This window comes from Lycium barbarum, chromosome 1 (assembly GCF_019175385.1).
Source record: "Lycium barbarum isolate Lr01 chromosome 1, ASM1917538v2, whole genome shotgun sequence".
Taxonomy (NCBI): Eukaryota; Viridiplantae; Streptophyta; class Magnoliopsida; order Solanales; family Solanaceae; genus Lycium; species Lycium barbarum.
In genome coordinates, this window is record NC_083337.1 from 168943826 (window position 1) to 168962503 (window position 18678).

The window sequence follows — 18678 nt, forward strand, 5'->3', positions numbered from 1 at the left end:
ATTTAGGGAAAAGGGTAAAAAATACCCCTCTACTTTGGGAAAAGGGTTAAAAATATCCTCCATTACAAATTTGGGTCGAAAATATCCCTCCCGTCATTAAAGTTTTCGAATATACTCATGTCTTAACGGAAATATCCAACATAACCCGATTTCATTTTTAAACCCGCTCCTGTGCCTAGTGGCTCTAGATGTAGGACTCGGGAACAAGTTGGTCGCATATGGGTTTTTTATGTAGTTGGGTCGGGTTTAAATGGTACAACACAACAAGAAGCCCAGTAGAATCTCACCATGTGGGGTCTGGTCGGGTTTAAATGGTGCGGGTTTAAAATGAAATGGGGTTATTTTGGGGAATTTGAGAATTTCCGTTAAGATAGGGGTATATTTGAAAACTTTAATGACAGGAGGGGTATTTTTGACCCAAATTTTTGTTGGGTTTACTTGATAGGTTGAATGGGAAATGAAGGGAAAATGAGTTGTTCCCTCTTGCTTTATGAAATAAGCATTTGTCCCTCATTAGTAGTGGAAAGAAAAGCTCTCCTACTTAGAAGTAGAAGCACTCCTTCTTCTTGTTAAAGGGTTAAGAAGAGGGTCTCCCCTCGCACCGTCGTCATCGCTCGATTCGGATTCGGTCAAATGATTTGATTGATTGATAATCTTTTTTGACCAAATTTCGCGACCCGTTTCTTTCCCGGATTAATTTAAAATTTAACTCCATTTTTTTACACTGTAATTTTTCTGAAAGGTTGCAAGCCTTTTCTGAAAGGTTGCAAACCTTTTACCAAACGGTGCTTCAATGACTATATATTTTCGTTGATCCTCAGAATTTTCACTTACGAAATTTTCTGATATTCTTCTTCTTCTTCTTCTTCTTCTTCTTCTTCTTCTTCTTCTTCTTCTTCTTCTTCTTCTTCTTCTTCTTTCTCCGCACTTCTTAAAAACTCTCCTATGATATACTACCTTCGAGTGGTTCGTCGTCATCAGAATTTGCTGTACCGCTATTTTGCTGAGTAAATCATTCTATCATGGGAGGAAAGATTTCAATACCTCAGGTACATTGACGGGAATAATTTCCTTAAGGACACACTGTGTATTCAGTGGGCTCGATTTGATTTTCCATATAATTTAACATACTATTCATATCATTTTTCAGTTTCTATTAATTTCGTTTTCTACAGTTTTGCAGAAACTGGACAGATTCTGCTTTTTGTTTCAGGAATTATTCTAAGTTACTGTTTCAAAGTATTTTTTGCAATACAGAATTAATAATAATTTGTAACGGAGGATATTTTTAGCCCCTTTCCCAAAGTAGAGGGGCATTTTTGACCCTTTTCCCTAAAATTTAATTATCTTTTATGTATATTATAGATGTTGAATTCCTTTAATTTCTTTGTGAGTTTAACTTTTTTAATATTTTGTATATCTTATATAATTTATTCGTGTGTTTTAGTTTTTTGTATTTTGTATATTTTTTTATAGTTTGATTTGGAGTTAGACAGAGAATTGATTGATCGACTCTTTCCTTAATATATTGCACAACGTATGCCACACTTCTAGGGAATTTGACGCATAATTAGTCTTGGATTGTCAAAGGGACATCAATTAATCCTTATAGTCTTGGATTGTCAAAGTGACATGCAAAGTTAAAACGACTCATTGGCCCTTAGTGTACTGAAACTTCTTACATCGTCACATAAAATTCACTATTAACGCGCGAAATAAATGTCTAGTTATGCCATATTGGAAGAGATGTTTGAAGAAGACTCGAATTCATGTTTTTCATTGCATTTCTAAGAAATGGAGTTGAGTAATTGGTATTAAAAGTACTATGATATACTATATTATTACTATTATTATAATTAGTATGAATATGCAAACCCGACATTATCCGATTTAACCGGAGAAGTTGGAATTAGCGCAACGATTGACCTGTCCAAAACACGTTTAAGGAAAAAACACGTTTAAGGATTCTTACAAAATTATAATTCTGGGATGATTTGATAATTTATGTATAAACTTGCTCATGAGCTAAACCAGTGCATTGTAGCAGTCCTCCTTGTACTCTCTCGAATTTTATGGGAAGGTGTTGTTGTGTTAAACTAGTTTAAAGAGATTCTTAACATAAAGTAATAGTATTTTTTTAATCAAGCTCTTATGGTTTTTTTGAAACTCATACCATTAAAAGTACGGAAAAGGGCCAAAATTATCCCTGAACTTTGAAAAATAGTTCATCAATACCCTTCGTTATACTTTAGGGCCAATTATACCCTTACCGTTATACTATGGGGTCAATTATACCCTTATGTCTAACAGCTGCCACGTGGCATCATCTCAGCCCTTCAAAATTATTTTCCCCTTAAATAATTTTTTACCCACTAAAATAACCCAACCCGACCCGAATTTTTTTTTTTCCAGCCAAACTGATACGGATCCAACCCAATACCCCTTGGCTGGAAGGAAAAAAAAAATCGGGTCGGGTTTGGTTATTTTAGTGGATAAAAAATTATTTGAGGAGAAAATAATTTTGAAGGGCTGGGATGATGCCACGTGACAGCTGTTAGACATAAGGGTATAATTGACTCCATAGTATAACAGTAAGGGTATAATTGGCCCTAAAGTATAACGAAGGGTATGAATGAACTATTTCCCAAAGTTCAGGGGTAATTTTGGCCTTTTTCCGTTAAAAGCATCACTATACTTTATATGTATCGTTTTTTTTTTCCTTATCAATTTTCACTGTGTTACCCTGTTCACACGCCTTAATTCCTCTGTTGAACGAAGTTTCACATGACCCATCATCACGACTTTAGGATAATTTGGAGATTAGCTATCTGCCACCCATACCATTCAATTATTTATAGCTATCGAAAATTGAGTCAAATCCACTTTACCCCTTAACATCGAGGGGTTGGGAAACAATACCCCTCCACATGTTGAATGAGAATGATAATTCCCTCTATGCAATAATTTCCGGCGAGCTCTTTCTTTTTTTGAATTAAGATCTTATTTTTAGAATTAAAATACGAAAATATATACCTATTATTTATTAGATATAAGTTCATATATTTGCATAAGCATAAGCACTCAAACTAAATGTATAGTTATTTCATGTAACCAAGCATTTTTTTCATAACTCTCAAAGAATTGCTTATATGAATATAATTAGAAAAACATTCCATATAGGATAAAAATCGGACTGATTTTGTTTTTTTTTAAAAAATTGTCATCTGCTTGGCTCATCCGAGTGATTTTGAAAATAGTAAAAAAATGTACGTAAATAATCAATTTTATTTAAAATGTATCTTAGAAGATGGATTACTACTACACAAACTATTAATTACTTTTTTATGTTCTTTTTATACTAACATTATTATGCCACAGTTATTAATGAACTTATCCTAAAAATATCTTTCTTGAACAGAACTCATGGTTCCACGTTAGAAATTCATAATCTGAAAATCATTTAGAAAGTATCCAGTTGAGAATTTGAGGATTATGGAAGAAATTATTGGTTATATGAAATCGATCGGCGTTTTATTTGAGTGCTTATGTTTATGCAAGTATATAAGCAGTTTATATATATAGATAAGAGAGATATTTTCGTATTTAGTTCGAGAAATTAAAAAGAGAAAAATTTCACCGAAAAATATTGCATAAAGGGGTTACCCTTCCCATTCAACATATGGAGGGGGTATTGTTCCTAACCCTTAAATGTTAATGGTGTAAAGTGGAATTGACTCCCAAAAATCCACATGCTTCTTTTTTTTGTTAACATCTCCAAGCTATCGGTAATGGCAGTAAATTGACTCGCAGATAGGGGTGTTTATCGGTCAGTTCGGTTCGATTTTGTGTATTACCGATTTGGTTTATCAGTTTTGGGTTTGTAAATATTCTAAACCAAAACCAAACTGATAAGATATTCGTTAACGGTTTTCGATTTATCGGTTTTTGATCTTTAACGGTTCGGTTTTTGGTTTAACAATAAAAAATGCTCCGCTAGTTTTTTTTGTTTTTTTGTTTTTTTGCTTTCTCTTGTTTTCATATGTTCATATATACATTGCCTTAATTGATAAAGTCTACACAAATCACAAGACAAAAAACATAAAATGCACTGTAGCAATCTTTCAAAAACAAAACAAGGGCAATTCACATTTCATAAACAAGGCCAACCCCATTTGTTCATTTGAGAAGTGAGAAGAGGCAAAGACAAAAGCATCGCAAGCCCTAGTTTCGTATGAGAATTGAGACTTTGACGAATGAGCGTGCATGCGATAAGTGATTTAGAAATAGGTCCGTATTTAAAAATTAAAATTTAAAGCCACTATATATAATTAGGGATAAAAACGTAATTTTAATATAAGCTTATTGGCTTATCGGTTTAACCATTAACTAAATCCTTAAAACCGAACCGATAACCCAATAAAAAAAATTACAAAACCGTTTATTAATCGTTAACCCAATAACCCGATATCGTTAAACCAATAACGTTTTTCTTCGTTCGATTTATCAGTTAAATCGATTTTTGCACACCCCTACTCGCAAATGGGCAAAAACTGCAAGTGGGGCCCTATGTCATTACCTTGTTATCTCCATACTGTCTCGCCGAACTATTGATTATGATACCAGTTGTCAGGTCAAAATTAACCTAAAAATACTCTTTCATATTATGACATTGTCTGTTTTGGGACAAGTATGCACAGATTTCCATAAAGGATCTCACACCATTGAAGTATCACTTCCTATTATATGAAGCTTTGTCTTCTTATGAATTCAATGTGGACTTTATTTGTACACCAATAAATATTTAACTGAGCACAAAATTTAAAATAGGAAGAGCAACAAAATTTGGAACTTATAATATTCTCTCCTGTTCACTTTACTTGTCATCTTTATTAAAAAAAAAAAAATAGTCCAAAATAGTTATCATTTTAAAAATCAAGATATAACTACCTACTTCCTTCGTATCAAATTGAGATCAATGAATAAATAAGATTAATTTAGTCAAATTACTCTCGTAGTTAATGTTTTCTTAAGAAATATGCAAATCAAAACATGATAAGTAAAATGAACCGGAGCAAGCATAAATAAAATTATAAAATTTTTAAATTTGAATTTGAATTATATCTAAAATATATTTTTTTTAAAATAAGTTTTTATAGTTGAAGTTTCCGCATTAAACTTCTCCTTCCTACACACTGCCGGTTGAATTCTTCTGAACTAAATAAATACTGTAGTTCTACTCCAATAAACAAAAATGGACAAGTGAGGGATGGCTAAGTGGTTAAGCACCTCCACCCACGACCGGTAGGTCCTGGGTTCGAGTCACACTGGAGGGGAAGTGTGGAAACACTATAAATCCTCCTAAAATGGGAGGGGAAAAAAAAAAAAAAAAAAAACAAAAATGTCAGACAAAAACTTTTCCTTTTCGCCTATTTAATACAGTTTCTCCCATACCACCAACAATAATACCAAACACCTTCAATTTCTCTTTCTCCCACTATAACTACACGTTTATAAAATCACAAGGCAAAAATTAGCCTTAACTGAAGCTCATTCTTGTGAAAATTCATCTTAATTTCTACTTTCATGGATAAAGACTACTTCTCTAATGGTGGAATTCAACCACCCTTACATTTTGAACCCAAAATTCCATTAAACTCCTTACATTCACCTCAGGAACTAAATTCAGATTACATTGTGGATACCCATTGGGACAATAATTCTACAGATCAATACACCCATTTTGATTCAGCTTTGAGTTCTATGTTCTCATCTCCAGTACCCACCAATTCTTTAAATTCCAACGATAGCCATAGTTCATCACTACGTGAATTGATTGGGAAATTGGGCTCAATTTGTAATTCTCCTTCACCCCAATTCACTTATGATAATAGTAGTATTAATAACTGTGATTCTACTAGAACTTCATGTTATACTACACCCTTAAACTCTCCTCCAAAATTACACATAAAAGATAAATTACCCAATTCAGGGAATTCAGTTCTTATGAATGCTCCCCCATTTTCTTGTTTTCATACCCTTAGTTTCAATGGCAGGAGTCAAGTTGGGCTAAACAATGAAGAATCGTGTTATGGATCTGTTACTGGGCTTAATGGGAGAGGAAATTTGCATAGAAAATTGAGTAGCCCTTCTCTTATACAAAACAAAAATGCAGGCAAAACCCACGTGGAAATTTTGAAGTTGGGCAAAATTTCAGGTCCTAATGCCAATTCTAATGAAGAATGCTCTGTTTCTAAGCAAGTAAAAAATGTGTTGAATTCTAGGAAAAGAAAAGCAGTTTCAAAAGGGGAAGGAAAAAATTATGAAACTGAGGATGGTAAAAGGGATAAGAGATCAAATTCAACAGAAGGTAATGGGCGCAAAAATGCAAGTGTCAAAATGGAGGAACAAAAGGATAGTGAAAGTGATGAAGCTGAGAAAGGAGCAAAAGAAAATCAAAAGATTTCTGAGCCACAAAAGGATTATATTCATGTTAGAGCAAGAAGGGGTCAAGCTACTGATAGCCATAGTTTAGCTGAAAGAGTAAGCCTCTAAACTTCTTGATAATATTTCTGGTTTGTGTTAAGAGTTATGTGATCACTTTTATTTTACTTAATTATATTTTTAACACGTTTTTAGGGGCAAGTTTGATTCGTTTTCATGGGCCAAGTAGTCCACTCTGATATCATGTTGAATTATGTGACTATCTCACTTTTTTATAACAGTAGTTTAGGGGCCAGCTAGCACGTATCTCGACTAATTTCACGAGATACTTGCAACCTCTCACCAGCATAGGTACAAAATTACTTTATCCACCAACATTTGGACAGATAAAAAGAAATCACCATAATTTAAACCTGAAATCTCACACAAGTGATCACCTCATCTAAAAATTCAAAGTTAGAGAGAGCACGCTTTTATTAACTTGATTATACGTATAACAACGGTTTGAAGGCCAAATTTTCATCTGTAACAGTGTTTAACTATCGCCTTGTTTGCCACTTGATTAGGTTCGTCGAGAGAAAATCAGTCAAAGAATGCAGTTTCTGCAAGATCTTGTACCAGGCTGTAATAAGGTTTGTCCAGTTGCTACATTAGTTTCTTCAATTTTTTCTTTTAGTTTTCTCTTTGGCCACATGCAAGATTAAGTTTTTAGCTGCCATCTCAAGTCCAATTCTAACCTAGATGAACAATTTTTACTAGGTGACTGGAAAAGCACTGATGCTCGATGAAATTATAAACTATGTCCAGTCGCTCCAACGCCAAGTTGAGGTAATTCAAGATTTTGATGAAGCACACTGTGAAAATAGCCCATGACATGTCTCTTGGTTCTTCTTCTAATTGATCTATATTGCAACATTTTGTAGTTCTTGTCCATGAAGTTGGCTTCAGTTAACCCAAGAATGAATTTTCAGATAGATAATCTCCTTCCCAAGAATGTGAGTGATTTGATAATATATCAGTGAATGGCTTCACTGTAACATTTATTGTACATTCTAATGGAATTTCTTGGGGTTATTTTTCTTTCTTCCAGATATGTCAACCAAATGGCTCTTTGCACCAACATGTGTTCCCATTAGATGGATTTGGTGAAAATCTTACTCAGGTAAATAAACCCGTTTACCCACTCGTCAGTTCTATGAATCCTTACTGACAATGTCGCTCTATTTCAGCTCATTTCATTCAATGGCATATAAAAATAAAAAGTACTAGAAGTTCAATATTTTCTACTGGCATTTTCTGATTGAGTTCATTTTTCCAGCTTCCTACAATATGTGAGGAAGACCTCCAAAGCATTGTCCAGATGGGATTTAACCAGAACTCTAACCAGGATCTGATATTGCAGTCACAAACATTCCCTGGTAAGAAAAGGGGAAGCTATTAGTAGTATTTTTTTTCTTGGGGGAGTGGGTGTGGGGGGGTATGATTTGACTTGACACAACTATTAAGGAACCAAAAATAGAATGACAGTTTTACTATATCACTCATTGAATATAATGAAGGCAATGTTTTAGAAAATGCATTGATAAATGGATATAGCAAATAATAAGAGTAAATTAGGAACTAAGTATTAAATTCTGTCTTGCTTTTCTAAATTTGATAGGTAAAAGTGGTCATCTATTTTTAGTACAGAGGGCAAGTAAAAATGGACGGAGGGAGTATTATGTGTGCTAAAAACAAGTATAGATAGCGGCCACTTATACTATGAATTTCAACTTGTGATTAATATATTTGTTTCTTCTTATGCAGTGCCTAATTCTGAGTCTCACATGAAAATTGATATGTAATGACCATCCATTTATCCACGGGACCACAATTTAAGGCCCCACAGGAGAAAGAGCCTGCTGTATATAAGCATAGATATTTAGTTTAATCTGATTCAGAAATTGCTAATTAACAAGATTAGGAGGAGGATTAAGGGGTTTATTTCACACTTATTGTAATCTACAATTTGTTTGAACATTCTAATTTTTGCTTTTGTTTCGATATAGTCTTTGCTGTATAATTTAGGAACTAAGTCATCTTGGGTGCATGATGTTATAGCACCTCATGTAAGATATATTTCTCTGTAAAGCAATGAAAGATGGAGATCCTATTACAAGCTTTAATTATTCAAATAATTTGCCCATTAGTGTTCTTTTGGGTAAATCAAATCAATTGACAAGATATATCCCAAATCTTCCAAAAGATTTTGCTTATGGTTGGCGTCAAATTAAACAGGATTAAATCAGAAATTTTCCAACCATTTATGATTATTTAGTTATGTTGTAACCAGCTGTATGAGTGGCCTTCTTAGCTCAAAAGTTTCATAATGAATCATCTAGTTAGTTACTAACTCTAAGGGTCGTTTGGTAGCTTATTAGGATTATTCAGGTATTAGTAATGCATGTATTAGTGATGCAGCTATTAGTAATGTAGGTATTAGTTATGCAGGTATTAATAATACAAGTATTAGTTATGCATAAATTATTTCTTTGGATGTTGGTTTGTTATATTAAAAGTTAATAAATATTGTATACTTCTTAAAATTAATTTGTTTACAATTAAATTAAGATGTTATTTATTTGAAAAATATTAAAATATTATATTAAGAAAATGTATAAAAATATGGTTTAGAAAAGGAAAGTATTTAAGTGGGGAATGATAAGAGTAATATTGTCATTTCAACTTTTTATTCATGTATTAGTTATTCCGTCTTCTATCCCGCATAAAATAATACATAGATTCCTTCATAATTTATACATGTATTTATACATGTATTAGTTATGCGAGTTTCTAAATTGCAAACCAAACGTCGTATTAATTTTATACATGAATAACCTATTCCTAACTAGCTTCCAAACGCGGTATAATGATGCATAAATTAATACATGAATAAGATGTCTCTTTAATTACTAGCTAACAAACATGGTATAAGTTGATGCAAAAATTAATACATGAATAACTTGTCTCTTATCCAGCTACCAAACGACCCCTAAGTAATTAGTTTGAGATGGGAGTCAACCATGTTGACACATCTGTTTTTAATAATGGTGGCACTCGAGTCAGTAGCGGAGTCAAAATTTTCACATTAAAATATAAAGAAGTAAACGCATGAAAGACGTTGAGGAGATTCTTACATAGGACATATACCTAAAAATCTGTTCACCTATTTACAAGGTAATTTTCCAGCGAAAAAATGTTAATTGATACCGTTTAAACAAGGGTGGGTTTGTCACTTGTCTGAGTCATCTTGAGTGCACTTCAATTATTTCACAGGATATCTGTTGTCTTTCACCGTCATAAATATAAGATAGCTTCACTCCACTGATACTTAAATAAGAGAAGAAATCACCTTAGCTTTTGTTTAATTTTTTTTTTTTTTTTGCTGAAATTTGTACTCTGAAGCGATCGTTCACAATTTTCATTCATTTTATTGACTGGCCCACACCCTTGGGAGCCGTTATAACACATTTTCTTAGGGGATAATTCTCAATAGATTAACCAGAAAGAGAAGCGTCTGTTATTCTGTTTTACAGTGATAAAAAGTCCAATTAAACAAAAGAAGCCGTAAACTCCCTTACAAACTTTCTTAATAAAAATATAATTATAGTGTGAGGGACATAAAAAAAACAGGTTGGCAATTGGCCAGATTCTGACCAGACCCAATGAATCAGAGGACTTTAATTTTCCAACTAATTCAAAATAGTTAAATGAACAAGAGAAGGGTTAACTGGAGTAGTGGAATTCAGGTATGGAAAGATACCATAGGAAAAGATAGATTAAAGATTAATCATTTGATGGAAGAAGGTTAGTGAAAATATTTCTGCTTTGCAGCCTTATCTTATTTTAATAAAAAAGATTCTTTCATAATGATCTTCTTTCTCTTATTCCTCTTTTGTTTTCTATTGTTAAAATAAGTTATAAAATCACACAATATTTTGCTAATTATATATCTTCAAGATATTAAGGCCGACAAACTTGTCCCCAGCCACAAAAAAATGGATTTTCTTCAAGTAAAATTGTCAATCTAATGCTCTATTATTAGGGTTATTTGGATCTGTGTTCACACTCTTAACTTTATCAAGCTTAGATTACTGTATTAAGGTAATATTCATGAATATTTTCCAGGCAGGACTTGGATGTCTTGTTCTTAGTCTAACGTAATTTTCCTCAGCTGAATATAAGACAAATGATAACATGTGTGCTTTCTTATTTTCCATTTTTTTTAAAATCTAAAATTCAGATGATTTCATATTCTAGCAGTAAGAACAAATCAGGAATGAATTGAATTGGCCAGTAAAACACATTTGAGGCAGAATTATTGAAGTCATATGTCAAAAAGATTAGTAATGAGTGTGTTAGTATTTCGTGCCAACTAATTCAAAATCTGAATCCATCTTTGTCAAAATATTTTTCACACATATTATGGAGTGTTCACATCTCGGTAAATTTTTTGAATTTACGAAAAAATGAGTGAAATTTGTTGACGAGAAGAAAGAGCTAGCTTGAAGCCTAATGTCTCCTCCTGTAACACTCCTTGGTAAATATATATATATATATAGATTTGAGCAAAAGCGATTAAGTTTCTGTAAATTCGCAGACAACACTCAGGAATTTGAATTAGCCACTGCTAGCTAAACATACCAAAAGGTTATTACAATTAGAGTCTAGCATTAATTACCGGTTAGACGGTGTTCGAAAAAGAGATAAAAAGCAAACTCTCATAAGTTTTTTCACGAAGATCAGAAAGCAAAAAGAACAAAGTTACTGGTTATTGCCTCAGTGGTGTTTTGCTTCGAACCAAATCCTTCAGCTTATATAAAGAAGATCTTTAGTCAATTTGAGGCAGATTTCTCCGCGAGGACTTTTTTTGTTCATGCGACTCAGAGGTGGATCTAAGATTTCAAGTTACTATGTTCTGAATTATAATATTTGTATTTAACGGGTATTGAATAGATTTTTTTATGCAGAGTCTGGTCAAACTAGAGTTTAGTCAAAACCGTAAATTTAACTGCAAATCCGCTCCTAGGTGTGTCGGTGCCCATTGACAAGGTATACCATTACTTACTAAAAGATACTTAATTGGCTACCTTACAATGTATACATAGAGTGATAGAGATAAGTGTGTGCTTTGTATGCAGATGAGTTAGATAAGTGAAAATGGAAAGAACTGTGACTAAGATAAAAAAGTATGTTTAGAGGAGAAATTCTTTGCTGCACGTTTCTAACTCTAAACTAATTTGGCAATTGACTTGTTGGTAACTGAAAATTGGTACAGCTATTCTTGAACAAATGTCCAAGCAAATTGCAATATGAACCGAGTCAATAGATTTCAACATGTTGCCTACAAATATGGATTTAAAAAGATTTTTAAGTTAAAAGGTTAGGAGTATCACGCATCAACTGTTTTTTCTGTGACAACAGGTGCGACTTTGTATAAATATATATTTCAGAAAAAGTTACAGTTATGCGGCATATTGTTGGTATGTAAATAAAGTCTTGACATTTGTAGCGTAAAAAAAATAAAAACCTACTAATATAAGGTGAAGTGATCCTAAATAGTGTGAGAATTTTTAGAAAAAACGTGTAGGCCTAACATAAAGTGTACAATATCACATTATGTTAAGAGTAACTTTGAATCATTTAACCCAACAATTCTGGTTTTGCAACATACAAAAGCTTCTAAAAGATAAATGAACACATAAAAAAACTATTCAATATATGTGTCTAAGGCGATTAAAACAAGAGCGTCCCTTTTGCCAGTACACACAATCCACTTTTGATGGGATGATGTGAAGTTTCAAAACAACAATTGAAATAGATAGTCCCTGTTGATACCAGATCTATTTTTATCTCCCGATTTTTAATTTATTGACCCATTTCTTGGATTAAAGTCTTGCAATTATATTTGAAAATGAACTAGTTATATAAAGTCAACATAAAAATCAGTGGTTGCCTACCATTGTTTTTGTAAAGTGCTAGTAAAGTCCCAAATGATGCATCGGACATACATGTGAATAACCTTGTTATTTATCAGTCCTTCAAAGTGCTTTTTATTTCATTGTCACAATCATATGCCAAACTCTGATAATGGTTTTCATACAAAGCGGAAAGCTTAGAGCCTCAGCCAAAGATTAAAGTGAAATATGACAAGCAAAAAAGAAGTGAAGTCTTTATCAAGAAAAGAATGTCTAGACAGATTGAGGTGAATAGACACTGACGCAAATTTAATGGCTTTTTGTAGGACATACTTAGGTTAGGATTCAAAACTACAAACTGAATCACCAAATAGTTGGTCTCCCCAATCGCCATTTTGCATCCTATGATATGAAATTCACTTTAAGTTTATGGTCACCTGATCCTTCATACACTTAGTAAAGATTCAACAAATCTTGAAAGTAGAGAGGGCAACTAAACTCAGTTTTCGAGGATCCAATAACATAGAAGTTATGGAGTGCATAAGCCCTTTAGAGATAGGGGCGACTTTCTTATTATAGAAATTGTGAATGATCAAGTAAGGGTCAACAACCTGCTTGTTATTGATATTGATCTAGAATGCAAATTATATATGAGAAAACATACTTGAACTTCAAAATCATAGTGTATAAGAAGCTTGAACTTCAAAATCATAGTGTATAAGAAGAAAAGAATTTCCGCATTTTTAGTCACTTTTCAACAATTTTCTGTCTAAATTGTTGACCACCACTTTCAGTGGTGATAGCAACAAGTACGGTCAAATTGACCGCACTTGATATACATGCATATGTATATACATAAATGTTTACGAGTATAGCCGCACTCATTGATTTTAAATCTTGATCCTGTTGTTGCTTGTTAGTACAAGTTGATACGTGATATTGCCAACTACACATGTAAAAATACATTCTCTAATTTAAGAGTGTGGCGAGCCTTCGGTGAAAAGGAGGGGGGTGGATGGATGATCAAAATTCAAAACTTAGGATCTATTGATTTACCAACCAGTAGCAAAGAGCAATTATAGTGCGCAGCTAATAAGATAGCGTAGTTGGAAGTGCATTTGGGTGGAATATTCTTTATATTTGATTGATCTTTAGTTAGGATGCCCTTGTCTCAGTCAACATCTATTCTCTCTTTTTCACAGAAAAAGTTGTTAGCATTCGATCATGGTCATGTTTCCTCACTTGATATAGGACAAGTTATACATTACTTACAAGTTTGGCAAAGAGGAGCTTGTACCAAAGCTGGGGATTTTGGGCATCTTTAACTCCACTAATTTATAGTGACAAAAGAATGATACTCATCCAATGCCAAGGGCCACACTAAGTTCTAGCTCTAGTTTGATAAACCAAGTTAGAATATTCTCTTCACAGCCCTTGGAATTGCTTGAAACTGGCACAAAAAACCTATGAAGATAATATCAGTTTTAATCGCAGTTAAGTAGTGTGAACCTTACCCTTTCTTAAAAGGTAAGTAGAACAAAATTTGCAACACATGGAAGTTCACAACAAAAAAATTGAGAAAGTCAAAGATTTGTGAATAAAAATCAACATATGCTGCTCGGACTAACATTCCACTATATAAAAGGAAATCAAATATTTGCAAAAACCAACGACCAAATAACTAAGGCAGAATACATAAATAGGCCCTCAAACTTGGCCTCAGCCGACAAGTATGCCCTCCAACTTTTAAGTGTGCACAAGTAGGCACCTCAACATGTATAAAATTGAACAAGTAAAACACGAATGCTCATGTAGCACGGATGTGGCACCTCCAAAATTTATATGTCACGTCAGTTCCACGTCAACATTTGTGTTTACTTGTTCAACTTTATACAAGTTGAGATGCATACTTGTGCACGCCCAAATTTGGAGGGCATACTTGCCAAATGAGGCCAAGTTTGAGGACTTATTTATGTATTATGCCAATAACTAATCTCCAGATATCGGAATAATACTTGTGATGTCCAAACAGGCTACATAAACGATGCTGGAAAATACAAATCTTTATAGTTGAAAAAATATTCCAAAATTTCTTGTGGGTCATTGAAATAAACGCAGCACCAATTCAGCCAGCATATCATGTTGACTTGGTGTATTTGGCCAAAAAGAATAAGAATAAACTGCAAGTAATGAAGGCCCAAAACAAAATCCAGACATTAATGTCAACTCATGGCAAGATTAAAGAATACTGCATATAGAAAAATATCCTCACAAACCAAGTTGATTAACAGGTAGAAAGAAAACACATAAATTAGTCTCAAAAATTGAAGAGGTACAAATTAAGCAGCTCCACCAGCTCCAGACTTGCCCTTCTTCTTTTGTAGTTTCTTCATATAGAACTCAAGTTCTTTGCCCTCCAAGATATACCTGACAATTGCAATCAAATATCATGATTTAATTCTAACACATGCAAAAACATATCACACCAGGCTTGGGCCGAGAAGCAGGGCTGTGAATACTGTACTTACCCATCAGCTCTGCCACACTGACCGGGCCGAGATGAGATGCAGGCCAAGAGTCTACCAGAACTAAATTGTTCTTCAAGGTGAGAATCAAGTTTGCGATCCGCCTGGCGCTTCTCAATTTTTCGTAGTACATGGTTGCTCTTCTTAGTTTCCTCAGCAGCAGCAGCACCTTCTCCCTCCTGCCATGTGTCAACCAAAAGTAACCATCAGCATATACGGGAAAGAAGGAAGCCATTGCTATAGGACATTCAAATTCTCAACATATAGAAATGTGGGGATACTTCTATAGTAGTTGAATAAATTAGTTGCTGGAGTTGAATAGTTGTAGGTAAAGCGAATAAGCTGGCTTTTGAAAATTAGGAAAAATAGCTTTATTTAGATATAGCAGAATGTGGCTGAGCAGAGATTAAACTATATATAAGACAGTCTTTGCTGCATCATTAGATGTCAAGAGAATCCTCAATCAGACCTAATTATTACTTCACTCATACATTTTTATTTTCTATCTTTATCTATTCTTTCTCAATCTTGGGCAAGTTATTTCTGATCAAAACAGGAAATCATGTCCAAACACCAAAAAATGTCAAAGCAGTCATAGATCATGGTCACCAGTAATAATTCGCATGGCATGATGAATTATGATTGGATAATAATATAGAAAGAGCTGTGGAAGCCACATAGTAAAGAATCAACAACTACTAGTCAATTGATGTTAACAAAGTATGGAAGAGTAAGATAACAAAATTTGGCTACCTCAGCAGTTTCCTTCTTAGCAGCAGCCCCCTTCTTCTTCCTACCAATGTCAACACCGTAGTGCTGAAGGTACCACTGTTTAAAGGGTGCTGCATCAACCTGAACAATTGCACTCTTGACTAGAGTCTGTGTGCGAACAAGTTCATTGTTCGAGGCATTGTAGACGACATCAAGGATACGGGTCTTACGGGTGGTTGCCTCACTACCCCATGAATAGTTTCCTGTATCTAATCTCAGTGCCCTCCATTTAACATTGCCACCACGAACACGGATTCGTCTGACGGTCTTGTTACTTGAGATTTTAGTATTAGCAGGTTGACGGCCGAGCTCGTACCTTTAACAATAAGAAAAATGGATTCACACAAAATCAGCAGTCCAATCAATCTTTCCATTACAACATCACAAAACATAGTATATTTTCAACAGATTTCTCAACATCGGCTATGCTAACGATATTCTTTTATAGCAGCCATTTTGTTGCAAGTATTTTATGTCCTTTATTTTCACTCCTATCTTAATCATCAATTGAATTTATACAAATGTAGATTAATACTGTTTCATTATCTTAGTTAATCGAATAATTATTCCTGGGATTCAGGGTAGCTCACTTGATGAGAGCTCCCGAACCTCCACCATGTAGGTGGGGGTTCGATGAGGAAAGAGTGCAACAACAACAATAATAACAACATAACCAGTGTAATCCCACAAAGTGAGGTCTGGGTAGAGTGTACGCAGACCTTACCAAGGTAGGGAGCCTGTTTCCGAAAGACCCTCGGCTCAAGAAAAGTATAACAAAGAAGGTCAGACAAGAATTGATGGAAGTAAAGAAAAGTAAGCATCATGAAGAAAAGTCACAGAAATCGAAGAGCTGTCGATAGTCCGTATGAAGAAAAGTAACAGTAACTGCGGCAAACTTACACGATAAACATGAGGAGAAAGAGCAAGTGATATAAATAGCAATCACTAATATAATTACAACTTATTCATTTGAAACAATGACTAAGATAACGAAGAATCTGACTCATTCCCAGAAATGAAGTCATTTTCTAGTGTTTGCTGCATTTTCCACCAAAATGATAAACAACTTCCTCACTTACACATTGAAGTCATTTCTCTTTACTACAATCCCAACATTTACTCCATATAAGTTGATCCATCTTTATATTTCAAAAAAGTTTGTTATTTGCTGACATTAATACCAATCTTTAATTAATACTCTTCAGGAAATATTTTCCACACCTAGGAAACCGCTTATTTCACTGAAATACAATTTCTTTCCTATCAAACACATCCTAAAGAGACAGAGACGTACATTTATATGGACAAGTTATGAGTATGTGTGTTCATATACAATATGCTTACAAGCAGCATTTTGCTAACATTGATATCAATCTCTAATTAATACTTATACTCTTCCAGGAAATATTTTCCACTCACCAACCTAACACCACAGGTAACTGCTTATTTCATTCCTACCAAACACATCCTAAGCAGATAAAGACGTACATTACATGGACTAATTACGAGAATGTGTGTGTTCATATACAATATGTTTACAAGTAGCATTTTGCTAAGTGTTCTGTGTATTTTAAACAATACGCAATTAGTATACATAACCATGTCACATACACCTGATCGATATGAGTACGATTAAAGGATAACAAAGGATCCATGTAACATTAGATAAGAGACAGATATTTATGCTAAAGAAAAAAAGTAATATAACTAACTTTCTCTTCTTTCTCCAAGCTTTCTTCTTGCCACCAGTGGCACGTCTTTTGTGCATAGAGTCACGTGAGATACCTTCACATCCATAAATAAACCAGTAAAATTAATATAATCGCCTGGTTTTTTTTTCCAATCAAACATGAAATTAGTGTAATGAAATAAGGAAGTAGAGGGAAACAGCATTCATACCCATGGTTACTGAAAGCTAAGCCGCAAAGAAACACTCCCTCACACCACTCTAATCTTCCACTTTGAACGGAGAGCGCTAAAACCCTAATAACATTTTGAATGGACAAGACTAGGCCTTAATGATTTGGGTTGGGTTGGGCTGAAGATGTCACTTTTGGGCTTTTCATTCTTGGGTTGGGATCTTGCATCTCCATTCAATACAATAGTCGTTTATATCATATGTTTTGACTTGGGCGATTCGCACGAATGTCCTATCTTGGGGTGGTCTTTATTTTTGTCCTTCAAATCGCAGGTCTTTAATTTTTTCCATTCAACACTTTAAGTAATAAAAAAGTGGCAGCAAATATTTCTGACATTGGAAAAACAAAAAAAGAAATTAAAATTCATGATCTAATTTCTCAAGGCAAGGTTTCATAGAAATCTTGGCCGAATTGGCATGGTTTTTATAAACTTATGTCGAGCGAATTAGTTAGTACACAACTTATGCCGGATAACTTAATTTCTACAAAAGAATGTCGGACAAGGAATACTTTCTGTGTAACCGAATAGGCATAATTTCTATGGAACCTCACCTTGCAAACTTGGTTTTTTTTTTTTTTACTCTGCTGCGAATCGAATATAGAATCTCTGATTTCATAGACAAGCGAATAAACGTATTTTGACTCATAAATTTTCATTAAATGCAAAGCAGGGCCCAAAATTAAAGACCAGTCCATATGAAGGTCAATCCGCGCAAAAATTGTTTTGACTTTAGCGGCTTAAAGACATTTGCATTACTAATACTACTACACATGTTAATTATTTTCCTCATAGGTGTATTCAACATTGAAACAATTTCAATTCCATGTTTAAAATATTCTTAGTACTAAACTTATTTTGCTTTTAGAAGTATGAATTCAATCTAATATTTACTGAAGTTTTAATATACTTTTACGTATACTATCTACATACACTGTATTGAAATTCTTGAACTCTAATGAAAGGTAATTGTTACCAGTGAATCGACTAGTAAAGACTTTCAAAACAGTTGGAATAAAAGATTCCCAAGCGATCAGTCCAATTTCATGCAATTACCGAGCTTACAG

At 33.8% G+C, this 18678-nt stretch overlaps 2 protein-coding genes across 2 annotated transcripts; one reads left to right on the forward strand and one right to left on the reverse strand.

Moving 5' to 3' along the window:
• Positions 1-5260: 5260 nt before the first annotated feature.
• Positions 5261-8599, forward strand: LOC132606971 (transcription factor bHLH78-like). Its single transcript, XM_060320712.1, has 7 exons — positions 5261-6540; positions 7008-7073; positions 7201-7269; positions 7365-7436; positions 7532-7603; positions 7760-7859; positions 8248-8599. The coding sequence occupies exons 1-7, from the start codon at positions 5584-5586 to the stop codon at positions 8283-8285; spliced, it is 1374 nt and encodes a 457-aa protein (XP_060176695.1). The 5' UTR covers positions 5261-5583; the 3' UTR covers positions 8286-8599.
• Positions 8600-14614: 6015 nt separating this feature from the next.
• On the reverse strand, positions 14615-17741 carry LOC132606974 (small ribosomal subunit protein eS8). The gene is made up of 5 exons (XM_060320744.1): positions 17594-17741; positions 17407-17479; positions 15677-16010; positions 14927-15102; positions 14615-14825 (listed from the first exon to the last, which is right to left on the reverse strand). Exons 1-5 carry the CDS (start codon positions 17595-17597, stop codon positions 14738-14740), a joined length of 675 nt encoding a protein of 224 aa, XP_060176727.1. The 5' UTR covers positions 17598-17741; the 3' UTR covers positions 14615-14737.
• Positions 17742-18678: the final 937 nt, after the last annotated feature.